The following is a 22624-nucleotide window of genomic DNA, read 5'->3' on the forward strand; positions in this document are numbered from 1 at the left end:
ATTTACAAGTATGGGAGATGTTTCCAATGCATGGTAGGATGTGTGTGTGAGGTGCCCTGTATGAGGTGACTATGCTCGACTATACATTTCACCAAGAACAAGACAAGTTCAGAATTGTTAGCACGGAACGGGATCTGCTCCTCACACACGGGTGCCTCACAAACACATCTACCATGCATTAATAACATTTCCCGTGAATAATAATTTACAAATATGGGAGATGTTTCCAATGCATGGTAAGATGTGTGTGTGTGTGAAGTCGATGTGAGGCGCCCTGTATGAGGTGACTATGCTCGACTAGCATTTACCACATGTCCCTCATCATTCGAGAATCACACTAACGTTAAAACATCCATCATATGGGTAGGTGCCACATCATTGGAGACCGGTGTGAGGAACAGATCACAAGTCACATCATTGGTCCTCAGCTTGTCTATGCTCTAGGGTACATGACAGTCCAGCCCAGGCCTGATTTGTGACCACCAAGGATTGAAATATTAATATTATGTGTATTGGCCCGCTATGGGCCGGTATTCAACAATACGTCATATGCATCAATTTAACTTTCTACTAAAAAATGTAAATGGGGTGATTCCCAAATCAATTAGCACGTTGAGCACTTAAACTCTTAAACCACTAAACCACTTAGCTTCTTATGATAATAAATGAAATAAAATAAGGGTTTGGGTGGGATTAGAATCCTATTCCCTCCCCCTCCCTTGGGACCAGCTGATTTAAATTCACATTCTGATTCTTGTCTGAACAAACAAACTATGGGAATAGACCACTCTAATTCCGATTCCGATGGGTTTTGATTCCCAACTATGAACCAAACGGACCCAACTTTTATTGATTTTATTATCTAAATGCAATCCAAATAAAGAATGCACATTTAAGTTTAGCAATTCCAACTAAAAATTAAAAAGAGTAATATTCAAAAATAGTATTTTATAAAATAATGGAAAAAATAATCTATCAAATCTACATTTATATCAAAAAATTATTTGAATCTCTAGAACTTTATATAAATAAAATATTAATAATAGAATGATTATTTTAGCACTTAAAATTTACAAATTTGCATATGGTATATATCTTAAAAATTTTATATTTTTTAAATTATTAATTAATATTTTAAATAACATGTTTATTATTTACTAAAATAAAATATATATATATATATATATATTTATAAAATATTCAAGAATATAATACTAAATTGAATCTAACAAACCTACTAATCTACATTTATATCAAAAATTGATTTTTAATTTTTAAAAAAAAAATATGAATCCACATATTATATATATCTTAGAAATTTTAATAAATTTGATACATTTTAAGTTGAGATTATATATTTATATAAATTATTAACTGATATTTTGATTTACATTTTAGAATTTAATATTTGGTTGACTTTTTGGTTAATGTAAAAAAAATAAATAGAAATTAATTGATATAATAATTAAAATATAATAGGTGCATATATTTTTGTGTTTTGGGCTCTTGATTGATACACTATCAATTAAATTATATGATATTTATGCATTATATTATATTAATTTTCATATATTTTTTCGTACACACCACTAAATATACATTTTCTATGTATTTATACATTAATTGTGACCAAAATTTACATATGTTTCTCTGTGTATCCACATCTATACATTTATAAAGCGTATCGGTATTTATATCCAAGTGATACTCAATACTGGTACTTTAGTCGTTGGTGAGAACATCACCTAGAGATTGCAATAGTAACCTGTAACGATATTCATGCTCCTGTTGCTCATATACGTTTGCATGTCAAGCCGCAAAAATGCCCGTGTCTTGACTCTTTTTCATGTGATGGGCTGATGGCTTTCTGATAATATTACATGTACCCGTAAGAGAAATGGTTATGGTAATATAAACTAGAATTCCTCCCTTTTAACGAGGATGAAAACTTAGGAATCATGGATTCATGGGTGATTCAATGAAGTTTACTGTTAAGTCAGGCCCAGAATTTCTGATCCATGCCACCCTTGTTTAATGAAGGATTTAGAAATTAGAAGTAATCAATGACCTCTGGAACAGTTCAGATAGGAAAAATAGTCAAGAAGTCTCAGACTAGACCCTCGGAAGTTTGATGGAATTTGCAGCAAGGCAAGTAAAATTTTCTGCAAGATTATTCCACAATTGTTGTTGAAAACTCGTACCTTATCTTCCGATATCAATTATAAGTTGGGTCAGCCCCTCAAGACTACTTTGTAGAAAAACAATAGGTGTGAATCTTTTACTTGGTTGCTGCATACTTTCAATAACTATTGATATTCTTAAATAGTTAAATGTCAGCAGACTCAACACACCACATGAACAAGAAAATAAAAGATATGGCATTGAACGAGATAATGTTGAATACAGGACACATTAAACTTTGTTTTAGACTGCCTTCTGATTTTCCATTGTCTGATAGAATGGTAGAGGTAGCCAAATGGTTAAAAATTGAAACGAGGGATAGATCAATTGAACTATAATCCAAACAAGAATAGAATTGGAAAATTTTAAAAATTTATCCTTGAAAACATTGTCAATTGTAAGTGCGCACACACACACACACATATATCCCTTTTTCTTGGGCTGGCTATAGAATACAAACAAGTTTTGCTACACTAGCAAAGACCATTTTGAGAAACATAATTTGCTGGATTACATCTTGCAGGCCCGGTGGAATCAAACATTGAGCAGTAGCACCATGTTTCCAAATAGCAGTCATGTCATCTTGCTGCTGCTTGTGAGTTTCTCGTACAACCTGAGATTTATTGATAAAGTTGCTGGTTGTTAGGATAAGGAGACAGGCAACAATGCCTGAAAGGAAAACCGACTATCACAGAAAAGAAAAGATGTGGAAACAAAGATGCACAACAATGAGATCACAAGCAACAATTCCATTTCCAAAAGTTGACCCCAGAGCACCTCTTCCTAGTTGTGAGTAATGTCATTTGTAGTGCAAATGAAACATTTCAGGGTTCATCCATTATCAAAATATGCATACCATAGATGGGTTGATACACACTTAATTAATTATGCATTTCTTTTCAGCATTCTTATTGTAAATATATTTATTCACCAAGGAAATAATGAAAGAGCCCCAAATGTTTCATTCACGAACAAGAATTCATGGATTTGGCAAGAAATTCACAGATTTGGAAAGATCTGACGCAGGCAATTAAATTTCAATGAAGAGTTTCAGATTTAGAGAAGACCCATGGAGAACTCCCAATTCACTATAGCCAGCTCAAACAAATTATAATCTGACACCAGGCAAAAAAACTTTGGTCCATGAAATATTTCAAAATAAAATAAGCAATAATTTATTCAAAATTAAACATCTTTAAGAGTCCTCAAACAAATAAAGTCGTTTATGAATGAACTATGTACAGTGGACCATAGGTGGAAAATGAAGATCCCATTGAAATAACAATTTAGACTTACTAAATCAGCATTAATCCATATCAAAGTTCCAATGCTTTACACTGGAAGACTCAATTCTTTTTAGCTCTAACGACACCTAGACCCACCCATGTATTTTCAACGCAGGTTGCATATCTGACAATTGAGAGCTTTTGCATAGATGGCTTTGTTTGCACAAGTGCTCTGCCAACATCGCTCTTTCTTTAAAGTTGCAGTCAAAACGAAAGTTAGGAAACCCAAACTTGGCAGGTGGGAACTAGGCTCAATTATGCATTTGATTTGATTGCTATTGCCAGGTTCAACATCCATAAAATCAATTATATATTTTCCTCTAAACTTTGGTTCCATGAGAATATATTGTTTAGGAATGCTTTTGTTGTTTCTTCATAGCAAAATAATTTCCTAGGAACAAGAATATGTTTGGCATGGATGGGAAGTTCTTAGGGTCCATTTGGTTTGCAGTCGGAACCGGAATTGGAATCAAAATCCTTTGGAATTGGAATCGGATTGGTCTATTCCCATAGTCTGTTTGGTTCAGACAGGAATGGGAATAAAAATTAAAATAAGCAGGAATGGGATTTCATTCCCAAGGGAGGGGCAGGGAATGGCCATTCCCTCAAATGGGGGAATGCTATTCCAGAAGGAAATGGGAATGGGATTCCGATCCCGCCCAACCAAACAGTTGGAATCGGAATAGCCCATTCTGATTCCGATTTCAGACCCCTATTCCTGCAAACCAAATGGGGCCTTAGAAATAAGTGGTTACTCTGGGAATAAAGACCCAGGGTCAACTTTTTTTCTTTCTTCCCTCAAGTTAGACAAATTTCTGACAAACAGGATAACCAAAAACAGTTAATGTGTTCCTATTTTAGAAAACCAGCAAGATATTCAAATGCAATTGAATTCATTCTCCACCCTGACAGAGAATCCTACTCCTAACCCATTCGTTTGTGCAGCAGTATTAAGTTACGAAATAAGTTCCTAGGGAAATAAATATGCACACCCAGAAACAAAAACCCAATTGAGAGAAAAAAAGGAAACAAGGAAACTAGTCTTCCTTTCTCTCCTCCAATTTTTACCAAAAAACTAGGTGGAGAAACAACAAACAAGGGAACAAAGGAAAACAGAACTCTTTAAATATCACAGGAAGCAAGAAAGTTCATAAACAATATTCCTCTCAAACCTGGGCCTCCATCAGGGATACTCTTCCTGCAAGTATTCACATCATATGCACAGTTTCACCAACTATCATCAATCTGTTATCTGCTTGTAGTCTCTGAAAAATAAAAACTTGTTATTAGCCAAAATTAGGCAGTATCTGGTAGGAGGAAAAACTCCAACATGGAATGCTTTTCACTTTATTTTACAACTAAAATAACCTCAGAGCTTGTGCATTCAACAAAATTATTTAATATCATTATAACTTGCCTCTAATAAGGACATTATCTCTGATCGGGTGTAATGTGCAGCTGCCCCAACATTGACAACCTTCTCAATCTCTGTAATAGATATTAGATCCAAGTGGTTTGCACGCATATGCTGGCCGAACGCAGAGTCAAAAGCTTCGATTCTGCAATCCATGAGATGAACAGGTGACAAAGCAACAGTCAAAATGAGTGTAGTTGGAAAAAGACGTTGATAAACAATAACAAGTTTTTCATGACACATCTGTTGGGGCTAACCTTTCTCGAGAAATGTTAAGATTGGACTCAGCTGGAGGCTGATCTACTTCCATTGCATCTGTTGTTGCACTATAAAAGCCAAGAATAAAAAAGCAGGCATCAGAAGAAGGGTTTACAATTAATGTCACTACTAATCTGCTGGGCTCATCAGAAGGCCTTGATTGACCTCAGCCCAACCTGTTGCACCCTTAATTTACTATTACAAAACTTTGTAATTGGAATTTTCTTTGGATATGAAGGGACGTATACATTGAGCATACATAGTCTAGAAAAAAAAAAGTCAAAATATGGTAGTATTGGCATATTGGATGGGGCGTTCATATGAGTGTGAGTCTTGAACTCTGAAAAATGAAGAATTACATCCACATATTTTGTGTCAATCTTCATGTATCTGTCTATAGAAACCACCTAATGCACTCATAAATAATCATTTGATGCGAGTTAATGGGTTTAGAAGAGCTAGAGGCATGCTAAAAAGAACAAGGGTTGAGGTAGACAAACAATTTCATACCTCACAGTTTAACTAATGACATGTAGCTTGATAGAGTGGAATGGGGAACAGGACTTGTGTAATGAAACCCATACAGTATAATAAGGCTTCATAAGTACTTTTCCAGATGTAGAAAGAGCTTCATACAGATACTTGAGACATTGGGAAGAGACACAGCGTATTGAGAATAAATGGTAGATGGCATAAATAAGAAAAACACAAGATTTTGTTAGTGTATGTGAAAGGAATCATAGAGATAGAACACTTTTTTATTGATGAACCGTAGAGATAGAACCCTTGGAAACTATACAACCAAATAAGTTAAAAGAATGGAGATACTGAATTTGAGAATAAAGTTAGGATTCCTTGGGAGATATCTTTTGAATAAAAGATGATCCTTCTTAACTAATTTTCCTTTAATTTCTTTACAAAGGAAACCAGTGCCTTTATGTAGTTGTGCTTCACCTGTTAGAATATAACTTTTGAGAACCAAAGCAAAGAAGCCAGTGGTACAGAGGTGGTGGCATTATCAGCAAGTTTGAAGAATGGCCACTCCAAAAATTAAATATCAAGTCTATTGGTGTGCATACAAAGACATTTGGACTAAATATAAATATGCAAATATAATTCTTGAAGAGTACCCTTTTATGGTATAAGCTAGTGAAAACAAAAATTTTGAAGCCTAAAATTATGATGTATTTTCTGCTAGAGAAACAACCATATACACCAAGTAGGAACCCTTTTTTTCTATCAACTCTAGGAAGTGTTTATTATGCAAAGGTTGTAGACAGATTAAAATCAGGCACAGGCATAGGCATGGGAATGTTAATGTGTATTAATGTTTGCTTTCTAACCCAATATATGGGCACAGACAAAAACCAATGAACCAATAAGAAGTAAATATCTAAGGCCTAAGCAAAGAAGAAAACACATATCACCTCATTTTCTTACCTATCTCTTGTAGCACCAGTAGTTCTATCATTATTCCTACCATCATGGTCAGATTTTCGTTTCCTTTCCAACTCCCTCTCTCTTTCTTGTTCACGCTCCTCCATCTCTGTCAGTTCTTTATGATAGATGGCAAAGTTTAGGACTTTAAGAGCAGCTTCAACATCAATCTTTGTAACCTGCACCCGGATTAATGTTAAAAAGTGTGAAATGAAGAGCTGGTAAAGAAAAGAAATATGATGTTATGATACAATCACAGGCAAGCTGCTAGAAGACATGAAAAGATATGTGCAAGGACCATGCCCATCATATGACTTTCTTATTTCACAACAACCCCATGTATTTCTGGGTTTGAAACTATATTGTTGAAATTGATAATCAGCTTGCAATGATAGAGGAAATACCTTCTTACTCAATTTCATTTTGGCATGAGCAGTCGATAGACGTATTATGGTTTCTAGGGTCCTGGCAGTAATTGGAAGTGTTCCTCCAGTTGTCTACAGAAACCAAAAAAGATAACTCATGTTATTCAGGAATTAAAAAATTCATGACTATTAGAGGAATTTTGGCTCAGTTCAAATATATTCACTAACTGTCAAGACCAACCTTTCCGCTTGAACTGGCATTCCTAAGTTCTGCATAGACATTCGCAATATGCTCAGATGCCTGCAGATGAAGTATAAGAATCAGCTCAAGAAACACCATAAACCTAAAATTGGCTGACGCACTATAGTTTCAAACCACTCAAGATGAAAGCCAGGTCAGGTTGAAGACCAGCCTTAGCATCAGGATATGTGGGAACAGAGTTATGTTTCTTTAGGACTACCACATTTATGTTACAACCTACATGTATGCAATACACATTTATATATGCCAGTATGAATGGACATCAGATTCAGGTTAGGTCAGGTTGGCCAAGGCCTCAGCCTTAATCCAACTTGAAGTTAAGTTGGGTTCATATTTTTCAACCTGAACTTTAACCAAGCCCAACTTTTTCATGTTGGGTTCAGGCTAAGATGACCTAACTCCTAAGCTGCACCCCTTGTAAAGGAAGGTTGGAGGAGATAATAAATCTGGTAGCACCATTTTGTATGGTGACAATTAAATAGTGTGGACATAAATGGAAACAACCAGCAGACCTCATCTGTCAGCTCTGGTTGAATCCTATGCTTCGCATAATGAATATATTTCTTAAGAAACTTGATGGTGAGTATCTCATGCTTGCGTCCTCTTCCAGCCTTCTTCCCATGTAGCATGCGGTTATACTTGACAAAGACAGCAGAGTTTGCTTCAGCATCATCTTCTCTTCCATATCTTGAAATCCCATCAAGTTCTGCACCAGCCACGATTTTCAAATTTTTGCAGGTAGGAATTTTTAAAATTGAATGGAGGCTAGAAAGTCCACAATTTCTTCAGAACTTATAAAATACCTCCATCTACTGCAGAACGAAATCGATGCATGCGTACAACGTGCTCTGAAATATGACGATCAATATCAGGATCCATTTGATCCAACACGATGAATAGCAAGTCAAAACGGGATAAGAGGGAGTCAGGGAGTCCAATATTCTTTGTCGGAGTCAGTGAGCGGTCATACTGCACATTCAGTCAGCAATCAGCATCAAAGGTTTGTATTAGATGAATCATGAAATATCTATTGATAGTAATAAGTTGAAAACAAATGGATGCAGAGCTTACAGTCCCATATATAGGATTTGCAGCTGCAACCACACTGCATCGAGCATTTAATGATGCATGAATACCAGCTTTTGCAATAGTTACAGTCTGCTGCTCCATAACTTCATGGATGGCAACACGATCCTGATCATTCATCTTGTCAAACTCGTCAATACAAACAACACCTCGATCAGCAAGAACCATTGCTCCAGCCTCTAGCCTTCTTTCTCCTGATTAACAAGTACACTCAATGTTGTTTTGGGACAAGCACAAGCAATATTGACATACAATAACTCAGTGAGATACACTACCTGTTTCTTGGTCAGAAGTCACAGCAGCTGTCAATCCAACACCAGAAGAACCTCGACCTGTTGTTGATATGGCCAGAGGAGCAATATTCATGATTGCTCTTAAAAGTTGAGACTTTGCAACAGAAGGGTCACCAACCATCATCATGTTTATGTCACTAAAACAGCAATGGAAATCAGATGAAGGGACCACATTTTTAAGTGCCGGAAAAAAAAAAGTAGAAAAAATGCTAACCCTCTCAAGTGTGTCCCATTCTTCAAGTTTTTTTCCATTCCACCAAGCATTAGCAAGATCACTGCCTTTTTTATCCATGAATGCCCATATATGGACGGAGCAAGTGAATTGCCAAGTAGGTCAAATGTATCTTCTCGTTCAGCTATCTTCCTTATATTTTTCAGGTCTTCAGTGGTGTAGATTGGTGCATTTGCCTCTTTGTTGAGAAGAGAAACGTTATTACCTATGAGGATAGTCCTACAGAACAAAGTCAATGGATTAGGATTTTAAAACAGAAAACACAACATTTGCGTGAAAAGGAACAATGACAGAGTGGCGCTACCTGAAAACCCCATTCATACTGCCCTTGCTTTTCCCTGGAAAAGCTTTATATATTCCAACAATTGCAACACGATCACCAGGCTTGCATGAGTCTACCAAGTCATCTTCTACTATGACATCCACCGTACGTGGAAGCTGACCGGGGGCAGAGTTCTCAGGCACCTCTTGCATTGACAACGTTTGATGGTCCTTGTATTTGCACAATCCATACTCGGTCACCAACAAGTTACCGTTGTCATCCTGTCAAATAACTTGCTGTTAACATATCCTCCTCCAGAAAAAGAATAAAACGTAGATTTCCAGCAAAAAACTTGAGATTACCCTTGTAGGATATACGGACCCTGTGGGCAAGCCCATAGTGGATGTAATGTCTCTATACTCACGAGTTGTAAAGGCTCTAGTTGTGGGACAGAAATGAACACTTTTTACAACCTTTGGCCTCACTAGCGAACCTTTCATGGGCGAAAAACGAGGTTAGAACACATCCAACAGAACTTTCATCCTTCTTTTGGAAAATTACTGACTTTTCATCTTTCAGACATTATATAAGCTGAAGCTACTAGAACATAGAACATTCAAACAAAACAGGTCCTTAAATATGTCAACCCAAAATAAATGTTTTATACTAATGTTTCCTAACATTCAACCCACCATCTACGTTAGATTGTATAAGGCTACATATTCGTCCCTATTTTGATAACCAGGTTGATGTCACTGGTCAAATAATGCAGAGAGAATTATTTGTACGCCAGGATATAGTTACTGGATTTGATGTCTTTGTAATGCTGCAAAGTAACTTCTCATCCTTACAAACTGCTTACATAATATTTCAATTCTTCAATGCGTGTTCCTCTGCATAATCAAGTATTCTCAGAAACTTGTGAAAAGTAAAATAGTTTTCAGATCACCTGCCTCTGGTGGATAGGGGTTGAAAGTCTAACTGAAGCACAAAGAATTAACAATTTAAGCACCTTCAGAAAGACTTAAAGCTCCACAAAAGGCTGTCGCTTAGAACTAGAAACTCTTGTTAAACAAGACAGAATTACGACGCAGTATTTGTCTCATACAGAAAAAGGGGAGGGGGTAGAGAGTACATTTGGTAACGATGCCTTCGACGCAGACCATGGAACCAATGAAGGAGGAGAGAAGTTCTCTGGGAGTGACTCTGCGGGAAACAAAGGGACCTTCGAAGCCGACGAGAACTTGTTCCCCTTCCTTCAGGTACTTCGGATCAATGTTGCGTGTCACTTCTGTCAGCGCATCGGAGAACGGCTGGATGTATTCACTCGGATTCTTCAGGAGCCTGGGAGAGAGAAAGACAAAAATGGTAAGTTTCATTCATTCAAAGACAAACAAAAAAATTTGAGTGAGATAGAATAAAGAGAAAAAAAATATATCAAGCAGGTTTTGGGAAAGACTGGTGAGAAATTGAAGACTGACCTACGAGCCAGTTCGGTGTTGAAGTCGTGGAGATCGGAGATGTCGATGATGAGACGCCGGCGCTTCAGATCGATCATATCCCTAATAGCTTGCATATATATGCCCTTCCCTACCTGTTTACATTAACTCTTTTATTGTTATCATATCAACTATACAAACAGATAGTTAGAGAGATGGGGAGTAGATCGATAGGCTTACATCTTGATCCAAGAACTCCATGAAAGTTCGCTTGTGAGCAGCCATGATTTCTTCGCTGACATCCATTTCTTCTCCCTATCACAAATCTCCAGCGATCAAGCGAGCGAACGAGAGAGAGAGAGATGAGGCAGAGAGAGTTATGAGTTTGTGACCGATTTCGTTGTTCTTCTCTTAGGGTTCCTGGCGGGAACTAAGAGATGAGTGGAGTGGTTTTGGCGGGAATGCAACGTCAGCAAATCGAAAGGGTGACACGTGCTAAGATGTTACCCCTTGTTTAACAACCCGTGCGATGTACGGAAATTTGAAAGATTTAATAATTTTATTTATTATTAGTTAATATTAAAAATTTGAGAGAATGACAGTTCAGCACAGCTCATAATTTATAGGCCCAAAATAGGTGTAGGCCGGAATTGATACCAATTTACGGGTGGATTGTTGACATTTTGAATGTTTATAGCTCTTCGTGGAAATTAGAAATCTACATTTAGTCCGTACTTTCCTCTAAAAATTTTTTGTTAATTAACTAAAAATATTCAAAGTTGTTGTTAATATCTAAAATTAATATAGTATCTTTCTTTAATGTTGATTTGCATAAAATAATTATTATTAATTTAACATGAACAAATATTTTTTAATAAACTTAGTTTTATTAATAATTTATACTATTTTAATAAATGTTATTATTTTTAAATGAAATTTTGATTAACTTTAAATAAATAAAAAAATTACAAATGTTAACATTTTTATTAATTTCACTAATAATTAACAATTATATAGGAATGACAACGGGTTGGGTTCAGGGCGGGACATCCCATCCCTCTCCTTGCCCAATAGTCAAGACACTCTACCCCATCCCAGTGTCAAACAGGTTCAGGGCAAGGCAACCACTCCTCGATGTTGGACGAGTTCAAAGGCAAGGCACCCCACTCCTCATCAAGGATGGGGAATCCTCAAATTTCCCCGCCCCATCCCTAGTATTGGGCGGGTTCAATTAGAGGTGTAAATTGGATCGTGGTGAACCGACCCTGTGGGCCGCATGGTCGTGCCGTGCTAGCCCACAGGGCGTCTCAAGCCATGCCTCCCTCTCTTGGGATAATTTGGGGGGTTGGTTCAACACAGCCTAAGCCCGCACAACCCCATGTCGTGCCGTGGGCCGGGTTAGTCCATGGGCCGAGCCTTAAGCCAGGCCATGCCAGGTAGTGGACTAGGCTAAGCTATGAGTGGTCCATTTTTTTTTAATTTGAAAAAGATGTTTAAGTTTTTATTTCATATGATTTTTTATGTATACAATTGTTTATATATACAATTAGACTTATTCATGGGTCGGTAGTCCGACGGCCCAGCCTAGCCTGACTTATTATCTTTTAGGCTTTGACAAAATTTTAGGTTTGTGGGCTCGAGCTCGGGCTTTCTCAAATAAACCTGGCCCAATACTATTACATATATAAAAAAAACACTTATGTTATATATAATATACATATATGATTCTTAAACTATTAATAAATATCAATTTACTATTGGGAAATATAAACTAGTTTATTAATTTATTAAATTATTACTAAATTAATACAAAATTAGTTTATAAAAGTATATTGAAAATAAGACATTTTGTGTACAGATTAGGCTTCGGCCTTAGGCTCGAGCTTCAGACTCTTTATAAGGGTTGGACTTGAGCTCAAGATCTAGGCCCAATGGTCGGGCTAGGCTCAAGCTTGGGCTTGCACATTTTTTGTTGATAAAGATGCCTGTGTTAATTATAAAACTGTTACAAATTAAAATTTTTATTTAATTATAGTATAGTATAAAAAATATATCACTTATATATATATAATTTGTTATTTAAATATTATATAATAATATTTATCATATATGCATATAACTTCCAAGATGAGCTTATTAGGGGTTGTTTAGCTTGGGCTCTATCCGCTAAAACTATCATTGGACTCCAAAACTTGGATACCTAATTAGACTTCGAATATGATTATCCCTGGTAATATGTGGGCATGGTAGATATCTCACCTAAACCTAACTATAAAAAATAGTTGCTTAAGCTAGCAAAATTTATAAACCTAGTCAGGTTAGGTTAAATTATAAATGATTTGTTACTTTTTATTATTAATTATTAAAATATTGTAATTATTAATTTACTATATTTATTTAATAATATAGTAATTTCTAATTACCTAAACCTAGTCGGGTTAGGTTAAGTTTAAAATACAGTAATTTCTAAAAATTACCATATTTTAAAAAATATTGCTAATTTCTTGGATAAAACTAATTAAATATAAATTTTTGGTAATTAAATGTAATTTTCTACTATTTTAGCTTAAATTATAATTACTGTTAAACATAGTTTAAAAATAATTATTTCTAATTATATTACTATTAATAATTAAAATACATTATTATTTAGTACTTTTTTCCAATAAAATACAATTAATTTAATTTATTATTTTTAGTATTTTAATTAAGCTTTAGGTTTTTTAGAACTTTCAAAATTTTAATTAATTTTTGGTATTTTTTCATTATTGTTCAGTAATTTTTGCATATGAGTATTTTTTCAATAATTTTCAGTATTTTCAAAATTTATTTTGCATATTATTCACTACAAAATTAATTTGCATTTGTTTTAGTAAAAATAAATTAAATAACTAAATAAATACCAATAGTTAATAAAAAATACAACTAATTTTCAATATTTTTCAATAATTTTTGGCTTGGGTATTTTTTTTAATAATCTTTGGAATTTTTTAATAATAAAATACTATTAATTGTACTTTTTAATGATTTTCAGTAAATACCCTTATTAATATAAAATATTGTTAATTTTCAATATTTTTTAATTATGTTTAGTTTTTTTCAAATTTTTGTATATTTTTAATTAATTATTGGTATTTTTTCATTATTATTTAGTAATTTTTACATATGAATAATTTTTGCAATAAAATACTATTAATAAAACAGGTATTGTATTTTATATTTTCATTAATTTTTTATCACTTTTAATGAGTTCATTATGCATAAATGTCTCAACTCATAAAAATTATTAATTAATTATGATGCGGCACGATCCGGGCACTCATAGCTGGCTGTTGACTGGCTCCTTGCTGGCAATGAACGGTACCTGAGAAGACGAAGGTGAAGGATTCCCGAGGGATTTGCCTGGCGGGAATACTCCGAATCTTAAGTTAGAACGCTGGGGAGGAAGAAAAGAGTATAAAAGGCTGAGAGTGTAGGTCGCACTAGATCACTGTGTCTCAAGATTAGCTCGTGAGTAAGTAAGAATTCAAGTTCAAATCAAATTCGAGAGAGTCATCTCCCTTTCGGTTAAAGGGCTTTTATAGGGGCGTTCTTGTCAAATCGGGCGTAACTGCCACTGGTCTCCTGTCGCAGCTGTTACCTGCCAGGACTGCGCAGGTGATCGTTATAGTGTACTACCCACTTAGATGAATGACACATCCCAAAGGGACAGGCATGCCACCATCTATCGAGAGACATGGGTGCAGACTGTCAAATGGGCAGGAACTGTGCTGTCGTCGAGAGACGTGGTGCAGTCTGACGGGTACGGTCTTGTTAGATAGAAGCTTCCTGAGAGCGTCGCGTTGCTTAGTCACGAGCTACCTTGTCGCGTAGCGAGCTATCTTTGCCGCAAGCTACCTTGTAGCGAGCTCCTAGGGATACTTCGAGATGGCCCTCATTGAGATTGTCTTTGGGGCAGTTCTTTTGCCTAAGTGTTGGAGCGAGCTAGTTACCCTAGCTCGCGAGTTGAAATAGTCTTGAAGTATTCCCTTCTTGGTAGCTCGGGGGACTTGGAGCTCACGTTGTAGCGAGTTCCCCCTACAACGAGCTATGACGTAGCGAACTGCTTTACAGGCTCGTTACTTAGTCGTGATCAGGCCATAATGCTGAGTTGTCGCTCGTGCTGAGTCAGGTCCACGCATCACCATCTCAGTAGGTCGGGTCAAATCATCCTCCATCAAATTAAAAATCCATTAATACAAAGTTATATAATAATATTATTAAAACTATCAATTCATATTTTTATATTTAAATTTCTTAAATTTAATTAATTGTTGGTATTTTTTCATTATTATTCATTAATTTTTGCAATAACATATTGTTAATAAAATGGGTTATGCATTTTAAATTTTCATTAATTTGTATCATTTTTAATGAGTTCGTTATGCACAATAAAGGTCTTAACTCATAAATTATCTAATAATATTATTAAAACTATCAATTAATATTTTTTATATTTAAATTTCATAGTTAGGGGTCCAATTACCGGGTCGAACGGTTTGTTCGAACCGAACACTCGACCCATTATGACAAAAAAAATTCAAAAAAATAAATAAAGTCAAAACCATTCGAACGAAAACAATTAACTGCCCGGTTCAATGATTCGCGGACCAAAATCAACATTTTTGAGAAAAATCCAGCCATCCGGTCCGGTCAGGTTTTGAAAACCATGGTCAATACCTTTCTTCGACGCTGCTGCGGTGGCGTCGCTAGATGCGTTGGTCGGGCCAGTATTGTAGTTGGTACTTAAATCCAACAGATGTTGTCATTCCGACATGAGTATCCTACTCATGCCCATGGTGTTCAACTAGGTCGCTCCATCAGATCATAGCCATCCAGTACTAGTAGGCTCAACTAAATGCAGTGAGAGAAGAGAGATGGACTACCGAATTGAGTCAGGCGGGTTATTGGTCTTAAATCGATGGTTGAGGGGACTCGGCTTGACTCAATGAGTTAAAGCAATGAGAAATGATTTACGAACCCATGGACCATGATTTAACAATGAAGAGAGCAACTCAGTGAGACAATGACTCGGTTTGACTTAATAGGCCGAAGAATTGAGCCAACTCGACATTTTTGAAGGAAATATACGAGAGGCTCCAAAACCCTTCTCTTTCGTCAAGGGAGACACATTCTTGTTGTGAAGAATTGGACCCTTAAACTTATAAAAGTGGAACCACGAAGCATGCATAGAATGGAGTCCAACATTTCATAAATCAAAAACTTCTAGATAGGCACGGTTTAATCTCAATTTAATACAACCTTTACCCTCAAAAGAAGATCAATTAATCTACCAAAAAAAAAAACCTGGGTTCATTCATGCATCTTCCACCCTATACAACTTGTTACATTGCTCAGAAATTCAGGTTAACTAATCCTAGTTTTTTCCTTTTGTTTTTTTATCAATATCAATAAAGTATAGTTTCAACCAAAAAAATTTCTTCTGCATGTAATGTTGCCTTTAAGCGATCAAACCAATCATCCTCCACGAATGTGTGCACCCAGTTCACCGAACTGATCATCAGCTTCTTCAGTTTCCTCTGACAGCCGGACTGCATCCAATTTTTGTTTAAGCACTTCTATTGCATTGATCACCATCTGTGAAGCTTTAATGGTGCCAGTAGATTCAACAGTGAAAATGAAACTATCTTCTTTGGCATATATCTCAACAAGTCCTGGCTTCCCCATTGCTTCTGCTTTCTTTATCACCTCATCATCGTAAGTGTATGCCTCAGGGTCAACCACTACAACCTGTGAAACCCGAAATTTGATGTAAGACCATTTTTGTAGTAACTGGGAAGGCACAATCAAAACTGAAATGCATCAGGATTCATGAAAGCTCCTGATGATTTTAAGGGCTGTTTGGTCAATTTTGAGTTGTAAAGCTGCTGCATCAGTGCCACATAGGCATTTTGAGTTTAATGGGCTGTTTGGTTGGAGACTCTTTTGAGTTAAAACAATCATAAAACTGTTAAGAGGGTGTTTCAAGAAGCACCAATTTGATGATTCCTGCTCTGGAAATCAAAGCCTCAACACCCTGACTGATGTGGTGCTGACATGGATGAATAACAGAAGATACTCACCACAAACAGCAGTGTTTGTGTTTCAAGTATAAACGGTGTTAAAACTCGAAATATTGTAAGCTGAAACATCAATGGTACCAAACACAACCTTAAAATGTGTCTACATATTCAATGGCCTAAAATTACACAATTATCAGAACAGCAAAATCTTGGAAAAAGTGTATCTTTCTTAACCAAGATTCATCCTTCCAGTTTTAACTGAGACCACGTTTGGTTTGATAGAAGAGGCTTTTTGTATAGTGCAAATAGTTTACCTACGGCTTGAGTGAGTTTTTAGTCTTTTTGTAACAAAGCCCTGCTTTTTTGTACATATTCTCATGTACATCTCTCCTGTGCTGTTTGAATGAAATGCTACTTCTTTTTTTTTTCTAACAAAACTGTTTGGTTTGAATCGTTTGATAGAAAAATAAGAAAGAGAAAGTTGAGGGAAAGTTCTGATTTTGTAAAATCCCCCGAGAACTTTTCCTCAACTTTGTGTTTCTCTCTTGTTCTTTGTCAAACCAAACACAGCCTAAGAGCACTCCTCTGGAGGAGATTAAAAAAAATCCACTACCCAATGTTGGTCCCGGTTTACATGGGGTTTAGGGAAGGCTAAATTAAATTGGATACAGACCTAACATCTAGCATTTTAAGCACAAACCAACAAAATCACCACTCTAAGATTCAAACCCACATTCCCATGGTTGAAAGGCCAAGATTTTGCCGTTTCACCAAGCAATTATCTCTGGTATTCCCCAGGAGATGTTGTTGCTAATTATTAATCTTAATTTCAATTCGTAACCCTTTAAAGCAAGCTGTAGCACAAAACTACAATGAAGTCGTCAACGTATCATTTCTGCAACCCCCAAAACAAGTTTCATTTTATCTGCCATCAAAAGAAGCACTCACCACTAGAAACATTTCTTCTTGAATGTTTCAGGAAAAAGATTGTTATGCACTCACACACAAATCTCCGGCTGGAGAACACACCACAAATATACTTGGAATCTTCATTGTCGTCTTACCGGTACGACCACAACACTAGAAGAAAGAAATAACAAGTAAAGAACAGAATTAACCTACCTGATGAGTATTGGGATCAATGTCAAAAACCCTTGTTGGGCTGCTCTCTATCCAATCTCTTTTCTCTTCAAGTGTCAGTGTTTCCATTAAATCTTCATTAATATGGAACTCCGGTTCATACATGAAAGTCACAGTGGCTGCAGGCGACCACTTGGCATGGTCTTTTCCTATCCCCTTTCTAGCTATCGCTCTCAGTCTCAGCTCTTGCCCACGACGCAATTTCACGATAAGTATACCCCTAGAGGAAAACCCACATGAGAAAACGTTGCTTAATTCTGAAACTACACAAAAGGGGCTTAGGGTTTTAGATTTAGAAGATTATCTACAACTTGAAAGGGGCAGCCGGATTTGAGAGCTACCTCTGCTCAGAAGCGTCGTAACCACCGGACTCTGCGTACTGGGCGACATCGACGGGGACGACGGAAGGGTCGGAGCTTTTGAGGTCGTGGCTGGTAACGTCGAGGGTCTGGTCGGAGTCGCAGCGGACTTTGAGGTGGAACTCGACGGAGCAATACTCGCACTGGCCGTCGCCGTCGCAGGCGTCACAGTCACGAGAGAAGCGCATGCCCATGGCGCGGTCACTGGTGAGAGGGATGAGGCCGAGGCGGTGAGCGATGAACTCGTCGTTGAGAACAGAGGAGTTGACCTCGATTTCGACGAGGTCGATCGCAATAGTGGGTACCTCAGCAAGCATGACGCGGCGAAGGGCGTTGGCCATGCTTGCGTCTGTCTCCCGGAGATCGAACTTGAGGTAGTCGTCCTTCATCTCTCTAATCTTCACTTTGGGGAATCGCTGGTAAGATACTCCCTCCATTATCGCTCGCAAGCTTCCAGTCTCTCGAAGGTTCTGTTCGAAATACTCCTCTGGCTCTCCTCTCCCTCGGACGGCATACAGAACTATCTCATTTAATCCGTCTCGCAATTTATAGGGGTTGCTTATGCCGCCATTCGCCAGCACTCAGCAGTGGGATGTGAGCCAGTGAAACATTTCTAGCCCACTCAGCAGTGGGCTTGGGCGGAGGCCTGGTGAGGGCTAGACCTAACAAGGCCCGAATTATAGCTCTTAGCATGCGTGTTAACTGTTAAGCCTAGCCCGGGCCCGACCCATGGTCATCCCTAATGCTACTAGACCTGTGGACAGGGTGGGACACGCTTTGCCACTTTATAAAAAAAAATGTCCAGGCCCGGCCTAATCATGAAGCCTAAATCTTAAGCACAAGCCCAACCTTTTTCTAAAGACCAAAGCTCGGTCTACACATAAAATACTTTATTTATAATATAATTTAATAAAATAATATATATATATATATATATATTATATAATTAATGTATATTTTTATTATATGTAATAATATTGGGCTAGGTTCGAGATTGGGCCGAACAGAGCCAATCTATTGGGTTACCTGGCCCACGAATGGGTCTAATTGCCACTGCCAGCATTATGAATTGATCAAAACGTGGTACTATTAGTGTTAAGATAGTGGCATTGTATAAATACGTAGACTCGGCTGATTCAGGTCAGACCAGTCCATTTTTAGAGTAATCAATTAAGGGTTTAAGTATTAGACATTTTATAACATTAATAAATCAACATGTATCTTAATTAAATGATAGAATATTCTAGAAAGAGCAAGGCATTTAAATTAAGCTACGAATAAAAAACACGTGCGTTAAATAAATGGATTAAAGGGTAAAATTGTAAAAGAGAACAAGATCTGGACGGAGAAATTTCCATATTCTAATTTCTAACCCACTCAAACTCTATAAATGGGATTCCATGCCCATTTTGGGACCTCTTTTGTCTCTCTTTCTCCCTTTCTCTAATGTCATCAGCAGCCAAGTCCTAAATCACCAACACCATGGCCTTACAATTAGAAATGAATTAAGATAAAATGATTTTTTAATCACTTGAGTTTATGATATTTGGAGGTCATTATTATTGATTGGATGGTTTAATAGATTCATACAATGTTTTCGAACCATTGTTGATTAAGATGGTCAGACTATTTAGTATGGGAACTTTCTAAGCCACCAGTTTTGTTTTACCCCAAAATCGGTCCTTAGCCAAAAACCGTTGAATTGGTCAACAACTCGTTGATTTAGGCAGTCGAACAGTCAACATGTTCAACGGTTTTGGTTGTTTATATTTTAATTGTATTTTAATTTTTTTTTCATTAGAACGAGTTATCCATTCGAACCATCTGTCAGCACCCAATTTTTGCTTGATCCCTTCACCATACCTCTTTGTACTCTACTCTTAGACCCCAAAATTTGGAAACACAACTATATCAAATTGAGACTTTACAAAGCCAAAAATCCATCTTTTGACATGATCCACAGGATAAATGAAAACCTCAAAATCAACATCGACGTCCAATCGAATATGGCCTACAGACTTATGAAACTCACCAATCATCACACCAACTTTCTTTCTCGTGGCTCTAATCCAATATATTCATTTTCACTAAGATACAATCAACTAGAGAATCTCACCGCAAGTCTACAATGATCAACCTTGAAAGCGCCAAAATTCTATTCCAATGACCATGATTTAGAAAACCTAGATGAACCATTTCTCTTTTAAGTCAGAAACATCCACTTGACTCTTCACCTTAATCTGTGCCTATTTGCCAAATTTCATTCTAAAACTCCCTCATTTGACCCATCATAAAGCTTAGATCCTATTTCAGTAAATCTCATCGACTAGAGCTTATCATCCACCATTCCAACTTCATTTGACTGATCAGACCTCACCATTGTGTTTAGAGACCAAAAAAAAAACTAGCACATCAAATTTCATGACCCAACTCCTCCATTTAACCATTAAAAAAGTGAGATTCTATTTCAAGCCTTCTCGTTTATTGACAAACCATTGGCCAATACCTAAATCCAAACCAAATCTATCAATCCACACCTCTGATCAAAGATCCATCACTTCCATCAGATTCAGGACACTCAAAAATGACTACCCACCAAATTTCATGCCAAAACTCCCTTGTTTAACCCTTTATCAAATAAATATTCTATTTTAACAAATTTTATTAATCCAAACTTGTCTGCCATAGATATCTATCATCTCGACCCTATTTGGCCAATCAGACCTCACCACTATGTTAAAATACCCAAAAAAACCTAGCACGTCAAATTTCATGACCTAATTCGCCTGTTTGACTATTAAACTAGGAAAATACCATTTCGACGTGCTAAATCGAATCACTACCTCATCTATCATAATCTAAAACATCTAAAGTGTGATGGCTGATGTCAGACCCATTCTTGACCTATTTAAACACTTGGACCAGTGAAATTGAGCCTAATAGACCCAAAAAGTCCAAATAACTCAAATATACCCCCACTTTATAACTAAGAAAAGACAACAACTTTTAAAAGTTCATTAAATTTACATTTTTGCCATTATCAGGCCCAAATACGGAACTGCAACATCCAACACGCCCCAAGCTCTCATTAGGCGCACAAAACTCGTGAAAACCACCCCCAAATTGAAGACAATGTTTCACCAAAGCGGAAAAGTTGATTGATCACCATTCTCTTTGAAAAATCCTTGCCCATTCTCTTATAAAACCTTGCTTGAAGCCCAAGCTTTGTGATTGGATGAATTTCAAAACTCCCCCCCCCCTTCCTTTCTCTATAAATATTGATCCAACTCGAGCTACGAGATTTGAAACAAAAAAGCAAACCATCCGTTCCAATATCTCATTCAAGTTTCTTTGAACTTGTTCCCATTGTTGGAAAACTCCCATCAAGGTTGTACACGAGAAGTAAGTCTCTCATTCTATCGTTTTTTCTAAGTTTGAATTCATAAATCTTTGTTTTCAGCTTAGTTTTAGGTTGCTTGAGGTCCATAAACCATGGGAAGCTTGCATTCCCGGTTTTATCCAAATTGAGAAAAAGAGGACGAGAGGCGAAGGTCTTAGGGAAATCAGTACCTAAGACCCGATAACATCATCTCAAATCAATTCTAGGTAAGGTTGAGAGCATTTTCACTTAATTTTTGGAGCATTAAGCAACCCTTTTTATTGGTGTTTGGTTAGATATAGAGCCTAGTCAACTCCCATATTAGGTTGCTATAGCAGCTTGGAGAGAGGGGTGCCTAACACCTTTCCTCTCCCAATCCTTGGGATCCAAAATTTATTGGTTAGGTCCCTTTTTTGGCAAAGAGCGGAGTCACTATCAAAGCAAGTAAATCGATTTTTGAATATAAAAATGAAGGCCCATTTCCTCTAAAAAATGGGTGGTGACTCCATTTCGTTGAGCTGGCCATGAGCTTTCCAAAGCTTGCATCATCGACCTGAAAACTGATGCCCAAAATAGTTATAGTTATGGGTTGGTTTTTAAAACCTTGGTTTCATACACATCTTAGCAATTAATTACTAATTACTAATGGAAATGAATTTAGATAACAACTACCGGCATTTTTTGTTCTCTTTGTTCTCTTTCCTATCTTGTAGGCTCTTTATTTTTTTTTTTTTAGCTTTAGCAAATTACCAATATACGAGAAGGTTGTTGTAGGGCTTGTAGCTGTAGTTGTTGTACTTTTTTAATAAGATCAATCCTTCACCTTTCCTTTTTAACTAGCCATGAGAAAATTAAAGCCTGGATATCCATTTCATTCGAGAGGTGGAAAATTGGTTAATGGGATTTTGGTTCTCATTAACCAAGATACTTATGTTCTTTTTCATATTTGTGTGGGGTCCATGGAAAATTTATTTCCTTAGGTATCACTTACCTAGATTAATGATGGCCATATTCCAAGTGTGTAAGTAATTTTCCAACCTAGGGGGAAAGTTGCCAACACTTGGATGGGACAAAATTGCCCCTTTTAATAATGGCTTTTTATGGCTAAAATGATCATTGTCTTATTTACCTGGTCGGAAATAAAAGAACATGTGTAAGTGCACTTACTT

At 36.7% G+C, this 22624-nt stretch overlaps 2 protein-coding genes across 3 annotated transcripts; both read right to left on the bottom strand.

Annotated features, from left to right (window-relative positions):
• Positions 1-2535: 2535 nt before the first annotated feature.
• MCM3 (Minichromosome maintenance (MCM2/3/5) family protein) lies at positions 2536-10935 on the bottom strand. 2 transcript variants are annotated; one of them, XM_010242995.3, is made up of 17 exons: positions 10756-10935; positions 10558-10670; positions 10212-10420; positions 9439-9569; positions 9119-9357; positions 8797-9033; positions 8565-8719; positions 8275-8483; positions 8007-8172; positions 7716-7909; positions 7183-7242; positions 6981-7073; positions 6580-6755; positions 5139-5207; positions 4885-5026; positions 4640-4732; positions 2536-2794 (listed from the first exon to the last, which is right to left on the bottom strand). In XM_010242995.3, the coding sequence occupies exons 1-16, from the start codon at positions 10819-10821 to the stop codon at positions 4676-4678; spliced, it is 2316 nt and encodes a 771-aa protein (XP_010241297.1). In that variant the 5' UTR covers positions 10822-10935; the 3' UTR covers positions 2536-2794; positions 4640-4675. The 2 variants fall into 2 exon arrangements, with proteins under 2 accessions (XP_010241297.1, XP_088757743.1); XM_088901617.1 differs by having other exon boundaries at positions 2713-2850.
• Positions 10936-15743: 4808 nt separating this feature from the next.
• Positions 15744-18609, bottom strand: LOC104585944 (DNA-directed RNA polymerases II, IV and V subunit 3-like). Its single transcript, XM_010242994.3, has 3 exons — positions 18059-18609; positions 17700-17937; positions 15744-16305 (listed from the first exon to the last, which is right to left on the bottom strand). Exons 1-3 carry the CDS (start codon positions 18511-18513, stop codon positions 16033-16035), a joined length of 966 nt encoding a protein of 321 aa, XP_010241296.1. The 5' UTR covers positions 18514-18609; the 3' UTR covers positions 15744-16032.
• Between the last annotated feature and the right edge of the window lie 4015 nt (positions 18610-22624).

The sequence above is a fragment of the Nelumbo nucifera genome, chromosome 3 (genome assembly GCF_055504915.1).
Source record: "Nelumbo nucifera cultivar China Antique chromosome 3, China Antique-T2T, whole genome shotgun sequence".
Lineage (NCBI taxonomy): Eukaryota > Viridiplantae > Streptophyta > Magnoliopsida > Proteales > Nelumbonaceae > Nelumbo > Nelumbo nucifera.